The following is a 23,737-nucleotide window of genomic DNA, read 5'->3' as shown; positions in this document are numbered from 1 at the left end:
TGACATTTTTTCTTACCAAACAAAGGAATTCTACTAAGATAAAAAGAACAGATGTGTGCTCTGCCTTTAAATTGGCCTCATTCTTACTACATTATAAACTGGATTGCAAATTGGTTTGAACTGGTATATAGGACCCTGGTTCCCACTTAAACCAAATCACTGAAGTGATTCTGAGAGGGGGCCCATACACTAGACCCATTTATGAAACTGATGTTTTCTGTGTCTTTTTGGATAAATCGATTCCGCGCAAGTGTGAACCAGATGCAGACCGGAATCGATTTAAATTTGCCCTTCGGCCGACTGGAACAGATCCATTTTGAATCAATTCATGCATGAATGTGAACCACAAGTGGATTATTTCAGAGTAGAGTTGCCATAATTCTCTACTATAAACCAGGACAAAATGTAGGACAAAATTTAGACCAAAATGTAGGACTATTGTAGGATAAAATTTAGCTCAAAATGTAGGACATTCAAGAAAAATGGAGGACCTTAAATGTCCTATATTTTGGGCTAAATTTTATCCCACAATTGTCCTACATTTTGGTCTAATTTTTGTCTTACATTTTGTCCCGGTTTATAGTAGAGAATTATGGCAACCCTATTTTAGAGGGGGGGGGGGAAATGTGAGTGGGGCAAATGTAGTGGGAATCATGCTCTGCTGTCAAATTGATCCATCGATTCGGATCACACACCGATTTATCTGTAAGTGGGAATGAAACCACTAATAGTTCTAGGAATATTTGGCTTGAAGTCTGAATTCAGTGTCTTAGAACAGTGCTTATTCACCTACTTGATACATGGAACTGGCATTCACACACATACACCCCAAAATGCCAGGGACCAGTACCATATTTATGCTCACTAGCTACCATTCTTTGTTTCTTGGAAACTCTCCAGGGACCAACAGTTGATGTCTCAAAGACCACTAATGGTCTGTGGATCATTACTTTAAGTAGCACTGTCCTAAAGTCTTTTGCATGCTAGAAACAATAAATAGTTTGGGCTGTATTTCTCTCTTTTTCAGTCTTGAAATCACTGGGATTTGAGGCTACCAAGAAAAATAATCCATAGTCAGATATTATATGTACTTGAATTAGGTGACTGGATGTGGAAGGGGATATAGGCCTCCAGGAAAGAAAGATCACAGGTGAACAGATGAGCAATCTATTCCTGAAGACTGGTTCTGTTTTAGGCCTCCTTCTCACTTACAGATAAATCGGTTTGTGAACTGAATTGATGGATCGATTTGACAGTTGGAAGCCTGCTCTTAAAGCTTTTTGCTGCTCCTTTTGCCAGTGGTCTCAGGTTGCCTCAGGCAGTCTCAGAGCAGCTTCCAACTGTGTCAGGGGCGTGGGTCACACTTTTAGGTTCATCTCTTTCAGGCCTAAGTAGTGATTATGAATATGAAATAGTTATGGCTAGGTAACTGTTTCATATTCATGATCACTACTTAAGTCAAAATGTTGACACTGTTGCCATATTCGTAAGTTGTGCCTCAACCTACTTTATCAGACATCAGCTGCATGGATAGAAGTCCATTCTCCTGGTGCATGATAGAATGATGTTTCCATCAGAATGGTCGGGCTTGGAGAAGCTACTTTGTTAAGTACTTGGTTAAGTATAAGCTAATACAAGATTCTGGTCAGTAACGTTATCAGTGACAACCAGGTCACTAGAAATTCTTCTCATGATTACTTGATTCAAAATATTTTTTTCTTTAAAAAACTTGTGTTAGTCAATCAGAAAACAGCTGTTATGATATACAATTATTAGCATGTCAAAACAAGCAAACCAAATATTAGCAGATACTGAGTTGCTTCCGAAAGTATTTTGTTTAGAAACATTATTTAGGAATGATTTTTGAACATGGTGCACACATTATCTTAAAGAGAATATAAGATATGCATACAATTTATTTTTTATTGTAGTTGTAAGATGGAACCAGGCATCTGGCAAACATTCCAAAATCAGGTGCCTTATATAAAATGAAATGGCACAGTATTTGAGGGTTGCAGAGAGACATGGCTGGAAAGAGCAACATGGATTTTAGGCTGCCCATCATTGCACAGACTGCTGCTGTTGCTGAGACCACTCTTCCTGGGTTCTATCACCCACCAGCACCAGGCCCAGCTTGCCTCCCACTATGTTCCCTTGCTACCAACACCACCACCACAGTTATCAAAAAATTCACTGTTTTTCATGCATTTTTTAAAAAAACAGGTTTTGAAATCTCCTTGTCTCTCTCCAGCCATGTGTCTCTGCAGTGTTACATCTCTCCTGTTTCTTTGCAGCCTACAAATGCTACATCATTTTATTTTATATAAGGGACCTGATTACTGTACAGACGATCTCCAGCCACCTGCTTTCACCTTCTAGGTGGCAGTGGCCATGCTCCTGGTTGTTTGTTTGCAAGATAGAAACAGGATACCAGCAAATATTTCAAAATCCAAACCATTTACAGTCCCAAGCATTTTGGATATAGTAGACTCAGCTTGTATATACCTGACACAAGAGAACATACTCAGTTGTTATTAGCTCTTGTATGTGTGCATTTAATTCAGTATAATTCTGAATAATCTTGATTCCTTTTAAACCACTGGATGCAATTAGGAATTCACTGCTGGCAAAATTGTTTTTCATTAGTTTATCCCTGCCAAGGACAAAAACCTTCCCTTCATTTGCCTTTTGGTAGGGAGGGGGAAGGAACCTGTATAAGTGCACCAACACAAATATGATAAATGTTAACTAGGTTCTCTTATAATCAGAACTAGCAAGTCCTCATCATATCTTTGATTAAGAAGATTCTGACAATATTTCTTGCGAATACTGACTGCTTTTGGCATGTAGGTAGAACAGTAAGGTAAAGAAAGAATGCAAGAGAGGAAATTAATACCTAACAAGGAAATACAGACTGGAAGAAAACACGTGTTCTTCAAAGGAACACTCAAAATCATAGTTTCACGAAGGCAGAGTTACATCTTCACTGATGCCTTGTGCAGATGAAGCCACAAATCCAGCATTTCCACAAAGATAATTTTGCTCATACACCTCTTTGTAGATGCAAAACACTGAATCAGAGCTTTCAGTTTAGCTGAAAGAAGAGAAACCTCCCAAATATGTTCAAAACAGTATTTCTTCTCAAATGGAGTTCAAGCACAATGCCTGATCCCTGGAAAGCTTACACAGCCACACTGGTATTCCAAAGTACTGATTTTGTGGAGAGGTTGAAAGAGTTGTCAGCAATATGCATAATGAGAACAGCATACTTTTGGGCAACAAAGAAAAACAGACAAGCAACAAATTTAGAGATTGCCAAATATCCACAGAAAAAAATCATTTGTGTAATCTCACTTTTTATACTGTTGGAAAGTAAATTAAAAAAAAGTCACATTAATACATATTCTAAAGGTATTTACAATAAATTTACAAATATTTGTACACATTATCATAATTGAATGCCTTCTAGTCAGCTTTAAAATTAAGGCTATCAAGAATGTTCAGAGGCTCATAAGGCTGTAGTTGGTACCACCCCATGACTCTTTACCCCAGTTGTACACATTCACATTTGGCTCCTTAGGAGACTTTAAAAAAATGTGCAAAATACAGACATTTGTCCTGAATTTCTGGAGGGTGGAACCATGCTTTCTTTCATTTCTCTACCAGTCACTGACAACTACAGTTAGTGGACTGGACCCAATACCTACTTTCTGTGAATGTAGTGGCTCTGCTATTGGGAGGCACCTTTGATCAGTTTTCAAAGATTCCTCTTATTTAATCCAGCAGCAGGCTATGCTTAACCCTCTGTGTGGCATTTACAGTAAACTGAATGATCTACCACAGGGAAGATAGGGAAGGTCAGTCTGCTTTCATCAGCCCAGTTGCACACACTGAAATCTAATCTAGCCCAATGTATATAAGCAAACATATTGTTCAAAGAGAAAATTGGAAGAAGTAGTCATATGCAAACTCTTTGTGCATATTTACTTGGGAGAAAGCTCCACTCAACAGTGTGGCATACATATTAGAACCCTAGAGCTGAGATCCTATGTAGTTCATCTGGGACTAAGTCCTACTGAACTCAACAGGGCTTCTTTCTACGTAAATATGCAGCATTGCACTACTAGACTGCAATGCTAAACATTAAAATATCTGGAAAAGAATTCTTATTGGATAGTACACAGTAGGTTAAACATGAAGTCATCTCTCTCCTGAGCCTAGCTATTCCACAACCTAGTGGTTTGGGGGGATGTGAGTGTGCATCAAAATACTACTAGCACATGCAGGGCCAGTATGATTGTATTAGTCCAAAAAGATTGGCCAATTGTTTGGGGGAAAGAGGCTTTTTTTACACATTCAATTGTTTCATGCCATAAACACTAGATATTTGTAAAAATAACATGAAAAATTAAAAAGTTACAATTTACAAGTGTTCATAAAAGTGAATAATCAAAAGGAAATTCAAGATAATCTAACAAGGATCCACCTAACAACAACAAGAAGAAATTCCAGGTTGTAACCAGTCAGACATTGGTAGTGGAATCCACAGTCCGGGTGTCTTTCTGCAAGACAGTTTTGCAGAACTGGTGCTTCCTTCAAAAATTTGATTCAGTAAAATACTGATAAACACGACTGGTACATCAGTGTCCATTATTTATTTCGACCTGAAACAAGAATATACAAATTACTGAAGCTAGGATAGAACAAAAGCCATTTTTTACTTTCTGTATATTTTGCATTGTCATGTTGACTGTGCTGTAGCAACAATGCAAATCATTTTATTCTGATGCAGTAATCTTTGATGTCATTTTTTTTTTTTAGTATTCATGACCTTTCAGATTCTGGCTTAAATCAATGGAGTTTATCAGACAAGGGAAATTGGAAGTATAATCCAATGGCAATCTGAACGCAATCATGGGGTTTAACGTTATTGCGTGATAGACTACTACATGCAATTTCGGGCAATGGCAAGCTATTTTTGGGGAATGGGAAGTCAGTTCAAATTCATGTGAATGCGTTCTGGCCCCACTTTCTTTTTATTCGAAATTAAGAGAAATTCCTCCCGTGTGATAAACTCCAATGTTAGTTTCAATTAAAATAGAACTTCTGAATCAATTACACTTACTTAAACATTGACTTACCAAATTCCCACTGATTCAGTAGGTCTGTTTCTAGTTGGGACTAAGAATTGGATTTAATGCTAATATTGCTGATAGTAGTATCATTGTTCTGTTTAAATGCTGTTGTGGCTACTCTTTTTCTTTTTAAAATTCCTCATTACATTTTATGGCTTCAGTGGGACATAAACTTAATAAGTGAGGCAACAACATCTGTCTAATAAAGAATATGAGAGGGAGTGTCATAATATGCATCTTTTGCCATCTCAAGAGCATTTTAGTGACAAGACTGGATATAAACCAAAAGTCACAAGCCTGTGTTTCCCCAAGATTAAAATATATTTCAAAATATTTTAGAAAATGATATGTAAAACAAAACCCAAAATCCACAAAAGAGTGATATCAAAGGTACAAAATGCATAATGCAAGATTTCAAATCTCCATTGGCTTCTTCATCAGTCAAAAGAAGTTTAAAAAATAATACAGGAGGAAGAAAAAGTAGATGGTGCTGGAGTCAAGGCTACATTTTACAATGTTTTATTGAATTTATGTATTTTATGGCGTTAAGCATTTGGTGGACCATCCGTACATTTTGGTTATTGACTGCTAGAGAAATGGATACGTACATATGTAAGAAAGTAAACAAAATCCAACTGCTACTTATTCTGATTTCAATGTTTTCCCAAAGTCAATATGTTAAAATGGTCTCACATCAGGAAGGAAAGCACTAAGAGGTATGAAATGATATGATCAACCAACCTTTGAGAAGAGATTACACACAGTTCAACACATGACAAAAACCTGGGCCCATTTGATTCAATATCTGTAGAGCTTCCATTGAAAGTCTTTTTCAATAAGTCAGTTGTATCTCAGTTGACATACTGAGAGCAGGTGCTGTAACAGTGAAGAAGTGATGGCTCCTTTACAGGCCAAACATCATATACACTGTTGGTCAACTGCTGAGCACCAAACTCTTATAAGGTCTCACTGCTAATCTCCAAGACCTTCAGCTCTGCTGCTCTTCTTTATGGCTGCTAACTATAAACCTATCTTCTCTGAGTGACTACAGAGAATTATGTTTTTGATTGACTTGTTCTCTCCCTCTTGGTTCAAGGAAAAGGCAAGTGAATGGATAGCAAGGATCAGCTCTGCATGAAGGATAGGATTTTGGGACAGAAGTCCAGGGCCCTATTCAGCAGAAGAAGCGTGAGGTACCCTAAATGTGTTCTCTCGGTTATCACATTCAACATGGCTATCTCTTTGAAAACTATCAATATACTATAGGATTTTTTGTGGGTTTTTTGGGCTATGTGGCCATGTTCTAGAAGAGTTTATTCCTGATGTTTCGCCAGCATCTGTGGCTGGCATCTTCAGAGAATGCTGGCAAAATGTCAGGAATAAACTCTTCTAGAACATGGCCACATAGCTCCAAAAAACCCACAAAAACCACTGGATGCCAGCCATGAAAGCCTTCAACTTCATACCAATAAACGTTTAACAACTTTAGATGCCACTGCACTAATTTCCCCCTTTCTAAGTTTGTAACATGACAGAGTAGGAGAGAGAAGACATTGTTTCTGCCATGGACAGTCATGATTTCTTTCGTGGTGCCTTTTGAGCTCTCAGTAGGAGGAAGGAGGGCACCATGACACTCAGCCTTCCTTCCTTTCATAGGTCGGTAAAATGAGTACCCAGCTTGTTGGAAGCAATTGGTTTACACAGTGTAAACCACTTAGAGAATGATAGTTCAATGATAAGCAGTATAGAAATGTACTTGCTACTGCTATCACATTTTGAAGCAAGTGAAATAATACATGTCCATAAGGAAAACACATTACTATCTAAACAAGGTTTGGGAAGCTGTGGTCCTAGGGCTGAGGCTAGCCTTCCTCATGTGCTAATCTGAGATTTTCAGTTGGCCATATCCCCTTCCCCATGGCACGACTCCTTAGTGTTTTCCCAGCCTTTCAGTGTTTTCCCTCATTTTAAAAGGATGAAATGCCTCTCCCAAGGCTTGTGAAATAATAAAGTTTGACACCAAATTAACTGCCATGGTTTAATGCTATGGAATACTGGGATATGTAGTTTGTTGTGGCATCAAGGCTCTCTGACAGAGAAGGCTAAATGTCTCACAAAGCTACAAATCCCAGAATTCCATAGCATTGAGTCAGGGCAGTTAAAGCGGCGTAAAACTGCAGTAATTTGGCAATGTATACTGGGTTTATCTACCAGCAGACTGCAGATCTCAAAAATTTACCTGAAACTGAAGTCCCTCTTAAGGCTGATATATGTTCACTGTACTTGACTAAAAATGATTTAAATACACCATTGGCAGGGATAGCCAACTGGGAGAAGAAGCTGGAGTCAGATACACTTTGTTTAGGGTGTAGACTCGTCTTTTTTCCAGTCTCTAGAGCTTAACTGTAGACCTCTTACAATAATCAAGGGTAGATATGGCAACCTCTGAATCACCCACCACTTTTCCCAAAATCCCAACCCTCCTATTAAAAAAATCACCATGACTTTCAGGCAGTTTTTAATAATAATAATAATAATTTGTATACCGCCCTGTGGCGAACCAAAACCACACAGAAAATTTCTGAATTTCATGAAAATATGCAAATACATACCCACCCCACCCATACAAAGCACAATTGCACACTAAAGCATCTGATTTCCTTTGTGTCCCTCTCAAAACAGCATCAGGATATGACAAAAGTTCACTCCAAGTTGTCATTTTGAAAGACAACAGAGTAAAATGGATGTAGTTTGGCTTGCTGGTGGGACATATGGGAGATCTAGGGGGAAATTGATCTATACCTCCCATGCAATTTCCCATGCTTGCCTTACAGGCTAAAACATTTAACATGGCATAAGCTTTTCTGAACTAGACTACTGCATCTGATAAAGTAGTTTTTGTGCAGCCCACAAAACCACATAACATAACCCGAAATTCTTTAACGTTCTGAGCCACAAGTCTTAATGTTCATGCCATCAAGATTATTTGATGCTGGAGAAATTCCAGGAAATGGTCACTGCCATCATAGCTATGGAGTTTATCACATGGGGGAAATCCCGTGTAAAAACGAGGGTTTACATTTGGAAAAAAACCACAAAAGTGGGTTGATTTTCACACAACGCTATTGTTAAACTAATGTTAACCTGAATGGAAAGTGGAGAAAAAGTAAACAAAAACCGCTCCTTTTTACTTTTAGAAAATTCTGAAAGTAAAAAGGAGTGGCTTTTGTTTACTTTCCATCTGGGTTAACACAAGTTTAACAACAATATGTGTGAAAATCAACCCGCTTTTATGAGTTTTTTTCTACCCCTTAAATCCTGTTTTTGCACGGGATTTCCCCCATGTGATAAACTCCATAGTTTGGGAGCTGCTGCAAAAAGTCTCAATCCAATGCCACACTAGGTCCAAAACAGACTTCAGAAATAATCCCGTTTGAGACCACTTTATCTGCCCTGGTTCAGCATTAGAAATTCTGGCAGCTGCAGTTTTGTGAGACATTTAGCCTTCTCTGCCAGAGTGCCACAGTAAATTACAATTCCCAGGATTCTCTAGCACTGAGCCAGAGCAGTTAAAGTGATCTCAAACTGGATTATTTCAGCAGTGTGTTTTGGACTAGTGAAACAGTGTTTTACATCCCTGGAGCACTCCACTCCACTCCACTCGAAAACCTGTAAGGGGAATTTTGCCTGGTTCTGTTGACAAAAGATGTTACATTAGACCATTGATCCAACTGGATCCCACCCACTACACTGGACTAGATGGAGTATGCTAAATTAAATTACCCTGCCCCCACAGAGCAAGGCTATTTAAACACTACACACAGCAACAGTTGTTCTAGGAACATATGAGTTACTGCCCATTAGCACACCCATTTGCCTTAGGACACAAAAAGTGCATGATATTCTAGAAGAAACACAGATCCACCTTTAAACCTCGTGTTTCAAACTGCAAGTAACATAACTTTTACTCATTTTTAACTGGTTAGTGTATTTGTTCTTAATGGAGTGTTATGTGCTCTGGGAACAAGGAATGCTAGAAATCCTAAATGAGTTATTCAGTAGCAAGAGTGCTGGGGAGAGGGAAACACACCAAAGGGTACATAAATGCCTTCAGGGCTTAATGTAAGTCAGAAAATACCTTTCTTTTTCACTCTTAGCTTTCGCTTAAAGAAAGCTGCATTTTTCACAATTTGGATAGTGAAAGGCCCATTAGTTTTCAACCTAGCAGCTTTCCTGGCCCATTTGCAACAGAAACTGATACCAATTATCTTATTGTGAAGCCAAGTGGGCAGGCTGCCACCCAGCAGACAGATAAGCATCGAGAAACCATGGATTGCACAGTTCACTGACTACCCAAATTGTTTTCTGCAGGTTGGCTTTTAATGGAAATTCACCTTGATCAATGATATTCCTTGTACTTTAGAACCTATTGGCACTCTGTGAGAGCACAGATGCAGAAGGTTCTTAGAAAAGTCTGTTTTTTTGATCTCTTGTGTGTGTGTGTGTGTTTGATCTCGTGTGTGTGTGTGTGTGTGTGTGTGTGTGAGAGAGAGTGTGTCCAGGGATAACTGGCAGGGATAGAAAAAGAGGAAGCTCTCTTAAACCAGGCCAGATGATTTGTCCATCTAGCTCATTCCTACCATTCTTCAGGGTGTCAGGTAAAAGTGTTATATTTCACATCATCTGTTATTGGGTCTTTTTACACTGGAGATTGAACCTGGAGTCTTGTATATGTAAGCAGTAAAAGCAGGGATGGATTTTAAATATAACTCTTGTCTAGCATGGAACATATTATTGTATTCATGGTTTTTTAAAAAACAGTTGGATGTAATAGCGAATGCAACCTTGGCACCATTCTGTTCAGAGTTAATGGATACTTTTCAACTTGTCCAGCCTGATGATATGGACAGGATTCTTGGAGAGGTAATAGCCACCACATGTGTCTTGGACCCTTGTCCTTCTTGGCTTATTAAACAGGGAAGAGGGGGGTGAGTGAGTGAGTAAAGGAGGTAGGCAATTCATCCCTACAACAAGGCAGAGATCCATCTTGCCTAAAGGAGGCAGTTGTGAGGCCTTTGTTAAAAAACTCATTCCGGAATCCCACAATACTGAATAATTAGCGGCCAGTGACCAACTTACCATTTTTGGGAAAGGTTTTAGAACGTGTGGTGGTTTCCCAATTTTAGGGGTTTCTGGATGAAATAGATTACCTAGATCCATTTCAATCTGGTTTCAGGCCTGGCAGCCTGGTCACTTTAGTGGATGACTTATGCAGGGAACTATACAGAGGGAGTGCATCCCTGTTGGTTCTGTTGGACTTTTTAGTGGCATTTGATACCATCAATCATGGTATCCTTCTGGACCACCTCCCTGGAATGGGGCTTGGAGGTACTGTTTTAAAATGGCTCCATTCCTTCTTTTGAGGGGGGGGGAATCCAGAAGGTGGTGCTAGGGGACTCCTGCTCAACCCCCTGGCCATTGGCCTCAGGTTTCTGTGTTGTCTCCTATGCTATTTAACATATACATGAAGCTGCTGGGAGAGGCTGTCTGGAGTTTTGGGGTGCGGTGTCATCAGTGTGCTGATGATACTCTACTGCTCCTTTCCACCCCAATCCAAAGAGGCTGTCTTGGTCCTAAACTAGTATCTGTCATCAGTAATGGACTGGATGAGGGCAAACAAGTTGAAACCTAATCCAGACAAGACAGAGGTGCTCCTGGTCAGTTGGAAGGCAGATCAAGGAATAAGGATTCAGCCTGTTTTAGATGGGGTCACACTCCCCCTGAAGATGCAGGTTCACAGTTTGGGAGTACTCCAGGACTCAGCTCTGAACCTGGAGGCCTATGTCTCTGCAGTGACCATAAGTGCTTTTGAACATCAAAAACTTGATTTTTGGTTTAGACATCTTTACAGCTTGCTGTAAATGACTGAAGTTTGCTAATGTGTTTTATTTTTTTGTACTATATCTGTGATATATATATCTTTGTTGTGCACTGAGAATAATGATGTTTGTATAACTCGTGCCCACACAATGAGCACAGTAGAAACATGGGAGAAAAAATATATAAAACAAACATATTAAATAAGAGAGATTAAAATGAAACTGAAATCTAACCTGAAATCTAACCTAAGGCCCAAGTGCCACATGATGGAGTGAGCGCCTGTCAGTAGTCCCAGCTTCTGCCAACCTAGCAGTTCGAACGCATGCAAATGCAAGTAGATAGATAGGTACCACTTCAGTGGGAAGGTAATAGCATTCAGTGCAGTCTTGCCGGCCACATGACCACCAGGGTAGTCTTCGGACAATGATGGCTCTTCATCTTAGTAATAGAGATGAGCACCACCTCCTACAGTTGGTTATGACTAGACATTATTGTCAAGGGACTACCTTTACCTTTTTTTACTATAACACTAAGAAAAAGATTTTAAAAGAAAGAAAAAAATTGCCCTTCAGACCACAGGATCATCTCAGTAAACCATGCCTGCTGATTTATTTATTTTTTTAAAGAAATCTTTGCAAGAGCCCTGGTAGAGATCCAAGAAACTGCTACAAACATACTCCAAAAAGAAGTGCCAAAGGATTGAGAAAGTAGGATCAAAGGCTGGGTACTGATAGCAGAGGGAGAAACATAGGTTACAGTAAAGAAAAAATTAACACTAAATCTCCAACAAGCTTTAAAAACATTTAGAAAAATTTCCTCCTGCAAACAAGGAACTAACAAAATAGCACCATCCTTCCTGCATACATTGTGACTGGAGTATATTACTGAGATTTTTGACTCTCATTGGAGTTGTCACTGATCCCTCTCATTCTCCCTCCTGTACCTCCTTTTCCTATTCCATCACTTTTACTGCTGGGATTGCCAAATTTGACTGAAGTGATCTGAATGACTCCAAACTTAATTCAAAGTGTTTGGACATGATTTAGTCCAGATTTGGACTGGTCTGAATTAACTTGATCCGGGATTTAGTCACACTGGTGACATAGCCCTAATTTAAATTTTGTTCCTCATACCTTGTGTTAAGGAAGATATATGATTTTTGGTAAATCAGAAGTATTTCTTTTACATTTTCCAGTATTATTTATTTATTTTTTTATTTATTTACAGTATTTATACCCTGCCCTTCAGCCCTAAAGGCTCTCAGAGCAGCTTACAATTATTATTATTATATTATTAATTAGTCGGTAGCATATAACAGTGTCAGAGTGGACCCCAAACAGAATCTGGGTGAATTGTCCTCTAGACATGCTAAAACTGATCACATGCCTTCCCATGAGACAGCTTGTATTTGTAAAGCATGTGAATGGATTGCAGGACCTCTTGTATGTGAACTGGATGCCCTGTCACAGAATGCATGAAATCAACCCATCTGGGCAGCCTTATGGAAAACTGGGGAAATATTCTTCTGCAGTAGCCTATGGGACACCCATTGATCTTTGATAGATTGGCTATAAATTGCATAATGTAATCTAACCATGGTAAAACATTTCCAACTCTTCTTGTACCTTAAGGGGTAAGTGATAATGAAATAATTAGTAATCTCATGCCAAATCTATTTGAGCAACAGGTTAACTATCAATGTACTGTTGCTTCTCTGTATCCAAAAATTCCTTGTCCATAGATTCCAACATCCATGGTTTGAATTTTTTAAAAAAATAATAATTAAAAAAGCAAACCTTGATTTTGCCATTTTATATAACAGACACCATTTTACTATGCCATTGTATTTAATGGGACTTGAGCATCCATGGATTTTGGTATCCATGAACAGACCTGGAATCAAACCCCAGTGGATACCAAGGGCCCACTGTAGTTAGAAGGATTTATGCTATCCCTTTGATCCCTTTGAATCCTCACCCAGACCACTTTAGTGCTTACCCAACTACGGCCTGTTACAGACTGCCAAAATAAAGCTGTTTCAGGTCTCTTTGGAGGTATGCTATTTAAATGATGCATGGGTCTTAAGAGTCCGGAGGTCGTGCCAAAGCCACACTCCATTCCTAAGCACTGGAGTGCAGCTTTGGTGCAGCTTCCGGATTCTTAGGGTGCATGCATCATTTAGATAGCATACCTCCAAAGAGACCTGAAGCAGCTTTATTTTGGCAGTCTGTAACAGGCCTACACATCCCAGGATTCCCTAGGATGCAATATGGCAGTTAAAGTGATATCATACTTTTATAATGATGTAGTGTGAAAGGCCCCCAAGTCTAATGATACATATGCTACATTAAATCGAGTGGTGTTTCTCTTACCATTAACTGTAGCTGTACATAAAGAACAAAACAAAAATGTGCTTGTATCCAGCTCAGCTCAGGGTACATAGTGGGCACATTCTGGGTTTAGTAGTAGTTTGAGCCAAATGGGCTGACTGAAAGCAAGAATACTCATAATCCCAAACTCTTGCAAAAATGAGCCTTGAAACTATAAAGGAGATGAATCAGGGGAAAAAAATCAGTATAAAGAAAAATACATTACTTGGTATATATTCAAGTACAGCAGTCAACCTAGATTTGGCTACAGAAATGGAAATAAATCTAATCAGGAAAGATGATTATGCATCACATTATGCTTGTGATATAGTCCTGCATTTAGAGGATTAATGGTGTGAATGATACCAACCTTCTTTTTAAATTTCCTAGTGAAAATGGCCTCATTTACTGCAAAGGAATTGGATGCAGAACATCTAGGCTATCTCATACCCAGTTGATGGCTATGCTCTGAGTAAAAGCTATGCTTTTAGAGATTTTCAAGATGATGGCAATAAACTTTAATTTGGAAAGACACAAATGGTGGGATTATAATCAAATGGGAGCACAATTGGGAGCACAATTTTATTTTCTATATAGTCAAACAGCCTATGCATTAAAGAACAGTTACTGATACTTATCTGCTAGGAAAAGAACCAAGAACAAAATGCAGTTTTAAAATAATGTCTTGGGTTGAAGAAGGGGGCTCTGAATAACCAGCAAATCATTGTGGGCTGCAGATGGAATTCATTGTTTTAGCTATGACTGGCTGCAAAATATGATCCATTGTCCAAGAACTATGACTTTGTAGCTTTGAAGGCTCACAATGGGAGGGATATACTATGTCACCCTTCCTCAACCTGGACTAAATTTCTCATCATCCCCAGAGATGGCTGGACATAAGAGTTGTAATCTAATATATCTGGAGGGCACCAGGCTGGGAAGCTTGGTGGAAAGATGCCTAAACAAGGCTATCTTCTACTTGTCTGCTCAGAAATAAGTCCTCTTCAGTGCAGAAACCCTTACATCCCCAAAGGTATGGACAGGACTGCAGAATACATTGCCTGAAATAGTGTGATGAATGTAGTGATGGAGAATTGGTACCACTGATAATTTGTGCAGGAACAAGCAACAGAGAGCAATACATTTTAGATTGGTGCAGTCCTAATAGCTAATCCAAACAGCTTTCAAAAAGCAGAGATATGTGGGGTGAGGTGGTGTGTGTGTGTGTGTGTGTGTGCACCCACTTTGAAGAATGACCTTCCCTTGAAAATTCAACATGGTGCACATATTGTTTTAGATAAATCCTGAAAAACATTCCTCATCCCACAAAACCTTGCCTATGTAGTCCAATCTGACTTCTGTTTCATGAACCATGTAAATATTAAATATTAATTTCTGTATTGTTTATATTTCATATTTTATCATTGCTTTCTAAGTTGTTTTAAAATGTATGCATATGTGCCTGCGAGTTACACATTGATTTATGGCGGTAGCTCCATTAATTTCAAAGATTTTCTTAGGCAGGAATACTCAGAATGGTTTGCCATTGCCTTTCTCTGAAATACAGCCTGTGTCCCCTGGTATTCCTTGGCGGTCCCCCATCCAAGTACTATACAGGCTTGATCCTGCTCAGTTTCCAAGATGAGACTGATATTAAAATAAATACGTAAGGATGCCTACTCTGAATAAACCTCAATTTGTTTCAGCTAATCATCTCAGGCCCTTCTTTAAGTGGTCCTCCACAAGTTTATTGGGTGGCCAATGGTTAAAAAGCCTTCTTTCTGTGGTAGAGCTCTGGCTCATGAACTTTCCTATATCTTAGGAAAGAGCAAAGGTAGCTGGTGGATCTGCCACCATGTAACAGGACATTCAGTGAATCTCTTCTCTCATCTGCTCTGAGATGGACAGGAGCTCTGATATCAGACTAGGATCCAATGCTTGTAGAGCTAACATTCAAGTCAGAGCAGCTGTGGCAGGAGTGAGAGTAAAATTCTGAGTGGATTTGCCGCCCCCATGGTGCAGATCCACCAGCCACTTTTAGGGTTAAATTAGATGATATGTTTGTCACATTTTTTTTTTGCAGAGGTTCTTGCTCAAATGTAGATAGGAAGCTGCTTGTCATAGTAAATGATTTTTCTCATCTATGCATCTTGTATTTAGCACGTTTTGTTTTGTGACTGATGTTTGGAAGACAAATAAAGGCTTAGTTTGCAATTCTGATTGCTAAGGTACATATCTGTAAGGAAATGCTGTTGTGGCAGGGAAGACAAGTTGATCAAAAGGAGTACACATTCCTCATAATATTTAGTTTGACCCTTAGATGACAGACTAGATCTGGCCTGCTGGCTCAGTTTTTAATGCTAACAAGCAGAGGTACTTTATTAACTGTGTTATTTTGTTGTTGGTTTCCTTCTATTTATTGCTGATTTTATTTAGCCACTTAGACAGCAGCTGAATACTACTCAACAACAAGAATATCAGCCACTAAATGTCTCTAAATCAGAAGTAATCAAAGCTAAATTCACTAAGACATACTCTCAGGAATGTGAGCACAGAACAAAAATAACAGCAAAAACAAAAGCCTTGAGTGGTAGCCAACTAATGCTTATTTGCTGATGTAAGGCATCCATCACTTGTGTGAGGAGGGAATCAGTTTTGGCAATTCCTGATGCCCCTCCCTCCCCAGCCCTTCTGTTCCCTCTCTTTTTTGGAAATCCTTTACCCCAATGGATTCACTAAGTATGTTACAGGCTAGAACATACCTATTATTATTTTTATTATTATTGTCAACAAGATCACTTTCATGCATGTGAGTTTATGGCAGAAGAGCAGCTGTGTTAATCTTTGACAGCAAAAAGAGCAAAGAGTCTTGTGGCAATATTTATCTTTTTTGAATATCTTTTAAAAATGTTAGTCTTTATGAAAGTGCCTGTTTCATTTTTAAAACATGCATATACAAAACACACAATAAACTTTGCAAACAGTTGTGTTTGCAATAAAAAACACAAATGCCTTTCCTGAGTTTCAGAAGCATTTAGAATGAAATTCCCCCCTAACATCTTAAGACCCCTTAAACCCTGAAAATCCACATGCAGAAAAAGAAAACCACAGATGCCACATCAAGCAATCATATCTGATGAGTACAATCTTTGGTGGCTGTGAGGTTAATGTGTATAGCCTGTGGCCTTTAAAAGAAACACTCAGATTACAAGCCATCATGCCAGTTCTGTGTGAGTTTTCTATGTGAGCCTCATCCCACACACCTTCTATGCAGGTACTTTCTTTTTTTCTCTCATAATGAGAGCTGAGATTCTCTTTTGCCATTCTGAGGTGTCCTGAAAAGCAAAAGTCCCAAGAGAAGGAACAAATGCTGTTTGCTAATATGTTCAGAATGGAAAAATAATACACTAATGAGTCTCTTAAACAAAACAGACATGTAAGAAATCAATTGGGAAATGAGTCTAAAGTGAATCCCAAGACCAATATATAATTAAGATAATTTATGGTCAGGTCATGTCAGGAGTAGAACCTGATTAATTAACTCTGTATTCTATTCAACTCAACACATGGCCTCATAATATATAATTACATCTTATTCAAGGGTGCAGTATTAAAAGCAATGATGCTCTTAAGGTAGAACTTATGTAGAGGTATAGTGTTGAAACAGCTTTTAGAGTGGAGAAATGCACTGAAAGCTACAGTATACACAATAGGCTGGCTTCCTGCTATACATGCACAAGTCATCCTACACATGTGGGATGAATTATCTCTCTATATTCTGCTGACAATGGCAGATGTGGAGCTGCACATACAGCAATGTTGTACATTGTGCTTGTGTATTTGCAAACTGGGGTTGTGCACTGTAGCTACACATTGCACAAGGGCAGTTAGTCATTGGCATGCATTTTACAATGTTTCTGTTCTGCCTAGGGTTGTATAGTGCTGGTGTGAGGTATATCTGCATGCAGATACAGTATTCACATTATGCTGAGGAGATGTTCAATTACCGTCAGAGAGTATAGCAGAAGGAAGTGGGGGCACCAAAATGAATTGGACTGCTTGCATCTTTTAATAAAATTATTTATTCTGAGCTTCATTTTAAACCTTCTCTTGTATTTTCTTTTAACATTTCTTATTATGTTTTCTACCTTTTTATGTTTCCTACCAGAATTTTTTTTTAAAAAAAAGTTTAATTTCTTTTAAATTTTCTTCAGAAACACTACATCTTGCCCAATTTCTACTTCAACCACATTAAACTATGCACTTATAAATATGTTTAGGGTGTATTTATGATTTTGTAATTTAAAGGTATATTGCAATTTTAATTTTGCTAGTTACCTATGTCACAACTATTACCATTACAGTGGTGCCTCGGGTTACGAAATTAATTCGTTCCGCCATTCCTTTCGTAACCCGAAAATTTCGTAACCCGAAACACTTTTCTGTTAGCACTGGAAAGCCTATAGCTGCACTTTGCAGCATTTGAATTTCGCGCCGAAATGAATTTCGTAACCCGAAAAATATTTTGTAACCCGAAACAGTTTTTGCCAATCCAACTTTTTCGTATCCCGGAAATTTCGTAACCCGATCATTTCGTATCCCGAGGCACCACTGTACATTCAGTGATATATCAGAATCACTACTTATGAGTAACATTAGCACAAAAAACATTACTAAGAATTCTGTATGGTGTGGTATGGAGGTCAATGGGGGTGTATGATATGATTACTTCACCAGGTGACACCAACCGTAGTGATGCCACTGAGTCTGAAAGGGAAAACAGTATGAGCAAAAGGAAAAGAAAGGGTATAAACTAGAAAAGGGATCCAACTATTCCTATTGGAACCCAGCTCCTAGAAGCATCAGGCATCAATGGTCAATGATAGCAAGATCTATAGTCTAACAATTTGGGCGCCACAGTTTACCACATCTTAGCAAGAGTTTATTGCTTCCCCACCAAAACACCCTCCAGCCAATTAAACTAACAAGACATTTAGATAGTCCACTAAATTGTTTGGTAAATCATAAATGTCTTCTCCTGTGGAAACTTTGTTCTAATATGTCTACAGAATTGTAATTCAAAAACATTCAGTCAGATAAATTAGAAAGTCTCATGTAGCACATTAAGGAGAATAACGTTAATATTAATTTTTTAATGAAAATGTTTTTGATGATTAAAAATTATCCAGGGAGAGTTTACATATCACCTAGCCAGGGACGTAGCCAAGGGGGGCGTCCGGACCCCCCCTTCTGTTATATACAATGAATGGTGCATGCTGCTGCGCCACTGCGCTCAAGCCTCATTATAATGGTGGCACTTAGTTTGGACCTCCCCTTCCCAAAATCCTGGCTATGTCCCTGACCTAGCAGTATAAATAGTGTTCCAGATGCTGGCAGAATGGATCTCCTTCTACGCTGGTAAAGCAGATTATGGGAAGGGGGAGTTAACACCATGGCAATGGTGTCATAATCATGGCTAAATAGCAATCGTAAATACAAAACAGTTATGGATGAACAAACTAGGTAATTGTTTCATATTTACAAGCACTGTTTAGTCATGATTGTGATACTATTGCCATTTCTCCCAAACCTAATTTACCAGGCATCAACTGCATGAGGAGAAGGAGATCCATTCTGTTGGTGACTAGAGCACAAGTGAATTTCGATCAGGTTTGGCGAGTTAGTCCAGGAGAGGTTATTTTTTTTATTTAGTAGTTGATACAGGAAACCAGTAATCATTTTTACAATTAGTAGGTAAAACTGTTACTGTAGCTTTTGTTTTTAAAACCAATTTATTTTCTCTAATGCTTTCCTTTGCCTGTTTTTTCTCAAATGTATGAAAATGCTACAAGTATTTCAAAATAAGCATACATAAAATACAGCTACTGTATTTTGTAATGTCATATTGTTTCCAAAGAGTTATCAATGCTATCAAATAAAGAATATGCATGTGTATGTAAAGGCTAATCATATCTCTATGCTGCCTTTCTATGGTGGCTTCACATTCCTATTTGCTTCTAGGCTATAATTCTAACAAAGATAACAAGCTTTTGAGTTTGCTTGTTCTGTGAATGCAGATTTCACTCTGTATAGCACTGACTGAAACCAATATAGCTACAAATAAAGGAATGACAAATGAAAGGGAGTAATAAATATAAATAGGATTTTCTCATTAGACTTGAAGATGAAAAGTGCCAGCCTGTTTCAGAAGTCTTTTCTTTAATGCATCTTCCCATCATACTCATTCTAAGCTACAACAGCTTTTGTATTGTACTGGCACATTCCTTCACTCTTCTGCATTAAACTATGCTCAACTTTACCCATCAAAATATGTGCAGTGATAACAAGAAACAGAAATACATGGAAGTGGCTGGCTCTGGGTAACTCATTAGTAGACTCATTAGTAAAGTCAAGAATCTAGGAGCAGCTCTCTAGTTATGTGTTTTCTAATGCATTTTTCTTGTAAACACACTGATTTGCTTTATGGAACAGGGGTGGAGAGAGGATTTCTAATCCTTTGCACCCCATTACCTGGATAAAATTCACTGGGCCATGAATACCAAAGCTACTAACAGCTATTGACTCTATGCATTAGTACTTTTTGGAGACAATGGTGGGTTACAAACTGCCATAAAATACGTATTGACTACGTATTAGGATTAGGAAGGGGCGGTGCTTCCACACACCCCTAACCCTAGTACGTAGTCAATACGTATAATATGGCAGCGGCCATTCCACACAGCCGCCGCCATATTGACGTAGTGGACACTTTGCGTCCGCACATCACGTGGCGCTTATGATGTCGCGAGTGCGCCATTGGCGCCTCGCAGTGTCATAACCGCGCTGCAGGAAGAAGCTCCATTTTGGAGCTTCTTTTTTGCTCCGTGAGGGAGTCGCGTGGTTTGGCTGCTGCGGCTCCCTCGCAGAGCAAACAGCAGCGCCAGCAGACCGCCGCAAAGCGGCGGTCTGTAACGCTCCAATGGCAGCCAAGGGGAGTGGGGAGGCAGAATGTTTAGTGGGAAAACTCACTCAGTTCTATATCCTGATCTGGATCATCTCCCCTCTAACTTGAACAAACTCTGGGTCAGATACTGGAGATCAAATTGAATCTTCCACCTTTCTACATTTTTAGCAAACCTTAGCTTTAAGGGACACCTGTTACAGATCATAACCATGGTACAAGAGAAAGATGTGCAGAGGTCAGTATTATGGCCTATTATGTTTATTTTTCCCGAGAAGACAATGAACCTCTATATTCCTTTGGGGAAAACTGAAATAAGCACACTTACTTTAGGATTTCAGATGAAAGTTTTTCTGAACCATATCTTAGAAAGGTTACTTTTTTAAACCACAACTCTTCGAACCAGGCTAGCAGGATTATTCTGGAAACTATGATCCAAGATAATAATCTTTCCAAGCTCCAATTTGAATCTTGCTACCAGGGATTCATTTTGCTATCCAGAATTCATTAATGGAAAATCATGATAAATAAAGATGGACTCTCTTATATAGACTGTGAGAAATGACCTATGGCTCTTTTTACTTATGTCTCTCAAAAGGCAATGATTCATACGTGTGCATACAAATATTTAAATTTATTGTGCAGTATATCTTCACATAAATAACAATGTGACATATAAATCCAAAAAGGCAATAGCTTTAAAAGATCATTCTTTTGCATATTCATTGCCTTTTCATTGGTGATCCCTATTTAAGCCTTAAAAAGCCATGAAAGAGGTGGTTGTTACTTATTTTAAACCTTCCTAATAAGCTCTAATCCAAGAATTTTTGTGGGTTCAGTAATACAGGGATATTTCATTAAGGAGACTCTCAAAGGCCAATGACTCTAGGTTTACTCTACAATGAATTAAACAGTAGCTTTGTAAAATTTTGAGAAAGCATGAAAATTTTGTGCACATATAGCATTTAAAAGAATATTAAGCTGCTATAGATATGAATGCACTTCAGAGAGAGAATATGAATGAAGAGACAAAGACACACACACACATTCCCCCAAGGATCAGGCTGACCTGTATAATGAATAGAACTGTGCTTTGTATATTAAGTAAACCAGAACGTTCAGATAAAAGAAACTGGTCCAATCATAAGGAAATGGGTATTAGAATTGTATTGTTCCTTAACGCTATGTTAAGTTAGTATTATCTGTCATATGTTTCGCTTTTCAGAAATCATAAAATGTACTTCAGAACCTACTGGTCAAACTGGGAAGGGAAATGGAGAGCACATTAGCAGATAGATACTATATGTCAGAATCAAACTGCAAACTGCACACTTGAAAATATAGTCGCCCCTCGATTTTTGTGGACTTGAAATCTGAGTCCCTCACCCATTTGTGGGTGACAAATGGAGGGTGACAAAATGAGGTGCACTCCTGTGGCGCGTGCCCATGATTGTCCATGGGCATGCACCACCATTCAAGCCAATGGGGTGTGCATATAGGCAAGTTTCTATTTTTGCAGGGGGCGATTGTATAGCTGTTCCATTATAACAGTGTTTTATCACTGTTAATCAAGCTGGCATGCCCAATATTGGTAGGTCTATTTTAAGTGAATATGGTGTGTATATGCTGATGTCGTTAGTGATATCAGACAGAGTCCTCTGTGTTCAAAGCAGGATGTTTTTCAGCAATATGCACTTCCAGCCCTGTATAATTGACTACTATTGTAATACTAAATCTCACCCCAAGACTGTGGCTCCAGAGATGGGAAGGTGTGTATCAGTACTTACAGCTGTCCTCTTCTTCCATGAAAACACTGATCACGTAACAGGCATAAACAAAACCAATCAACTGTGGGGAAAACAAGAAAGGGGAGAAATAGCATTACTCACAAGTTTACAGTAAACACCAAGGGCAGGATCAAGGACACAATCAAGTGAAAGTAAGAGGGGACAATTTTATTTTTCCACTCCAGTTTTCAAATTTGTGCTATAGAGGGCTGGAAAAATCTCTGGAGCCTGTTTTGGGGTAAATCTGAGGAGAGGAGAAAAGAAGGAAATTCTATTACACTGGCAGTAGAGATTAATAATAATAATAATTTGTTTTATTTATATACAGTACTGCTATTCCAAAGATCATAGCGGTGAACAGCAAGTAAGCTAATTTGCCCCCAACAGTCTGGGTACTCATTTTAGCGACCTTGGAAGGATGCAAGCCTGAGTCGAGCTTGGGCCCTTTTGCTGGTCTTGAACTCGCAACCTTGTGGTTGTGAATGGCTGCAGTACAGGCATTTAACCACCCTTATCCAGAATTCTGAAATCCAAAACAGTCCAAAACTCAAAATTGTCCACATGGGGGGAGGGGGGGCTGAGATAGTTTGTTTTCAGATGATTCAATGTATGCAAACTTTTTCATGCACAAAATTATTAAAAATATTGTGTTTAAATTACCTTCAGGCTATATGTATAAGGTGTATACAAAACATAAATGAATTTCAAGTTTAGACTTAGGTTCCATCTCCAAGATTTCTCATTATGTATATGCAAGCATTTCAAAATCTGAAACAATCCAAAATCCAAAGCACTTCTGATCCCAAGCATTTCGGATAGGGGAAGGCAACCTGTATAACATCAGCATTGTGTCATATTGTGTAGGCCCAGCATTCTGTTCTAAATTATTCATACAGTTTAGGTATGAAAAGGAGAGAATAATAATAATAATAATAATAATAATAATAATAATAATAATAATAATAATAATATCTTTATTTCTAGCCTGCCTTTCCATAGATCAAGGCGGGTTACAAGATGCAATAATATACAACAGCATAAAAACAGCAATAAAATTAATTAAAAAATTACAGACAACAACTTCCAAAGCTAGCTCAAGTACAAATGCAGTGAAGGGAGAGCAGGAATTACATCAAATCAGGGGAAAGCTTGCTGAAAAAGGAAGGTTTTTAGCCCCTTCCTGAATAGGTCAAGGGAGGCGGCCAAGCGGAGCAGATCAAGCAAAGGTATCAAAGACATGTAAACAGAGCAAATGGAAGAATTCTAGACATTTCTCATTATCAACATTTTACGCTCTCAATGCCAGAAATATGGAGACAAAGAAAATTTCATGGCGGGGAGGGCACAATTCTTATTTGGGGGCAACATTGGGTGCATCTACATTGTAGAAATTAATGCAGTTTGACACCACTTTAACTGTCATGGCACAATCTTACAGAATCATGGGATTTGTAGTTTTGTGAGGCATCAGCATGCTCTGGCAGAGAAGGTGAAAGACCTTGTAAAATTATAAATCCCAGGATTCCATAGAATCACTTCAACTGGTCATGAACTGCATTATTTTTTGTAGTGTATATGCACCCATCTTCCTTCTCCCTGCATAAA

General features: G+C 38.6%; 1 protein-coding gene and 1 long non-coding RNA gene across 3 annotated transcripts in view; one reads left to right on the top strand and one right to left on the bottom strand.

Moving 5' to 3' along the window:
* Window positions 1-2,001: 2,001 nt before the first annotated feature.
* The window catches only part of NKAIN3 (sodium/potassium transporting ATPase interacting 3), a 309,732-nt gene continuing 287,996 nt past the window's right edge, over window positions 2,002-23,737 (bottom strand). The window contains exons 5-6 of one of the 2 annotated variants that reach the window (XM_042461189.1): window positions 22,086-22,193; window positions 2,002-4,664 (exon numbers count right to left, since the gene is read on the bottom strand). In XM_042461189.1, the coding sequence (XP_042317123.1) occupies window positions 22,122-22,193 (72 nt within the window). In that variant the 3' untranslated portion in view covers window positions 2,002-4,664; window positions 22,086-22,121. The remainder of the gene's footprint in view (window positions 4,665-22,085; window positions 22,194-23,737) is intronic. The other variant, XM_042461188.1, reaches the window with a different exon arrangement.
* Window positions 9,680-23,737, top strand: part of LOC121927522 — a 55,084-nt gene continuing 41,026 nt past the window's right edge. Inside the window, exon 1 of the long non-coding RNA XR_006103262.1 lies at window positions 9,680-9,793. This is a non-coding gene — a long non-coding RNA (uncharacterized LOC121927522). The remainder of the gene's footprint in view (window positions 9,794-23,737) is intronic.

Source organism: Sceloporus undulatus, chromosome 4, assembly GCF_019175285.1.
Source record: "Sceloporus undulatus isolate JIND9_A2432 ecotype Alabama chromosome 4, SceUnd_v1.1, whole genome shotgun sequence".
In the NCBI taxonomy this organism is placed as follows: Eukaryota; Metazoa; Chordata; class Lepidosauria; order Squamata; family Phrynosomatidae; genus Sceloporus; species Sceloporus undulatus.
This window is presented reverse-complemented; position numbering and strand designations above follow the sequence as displayed.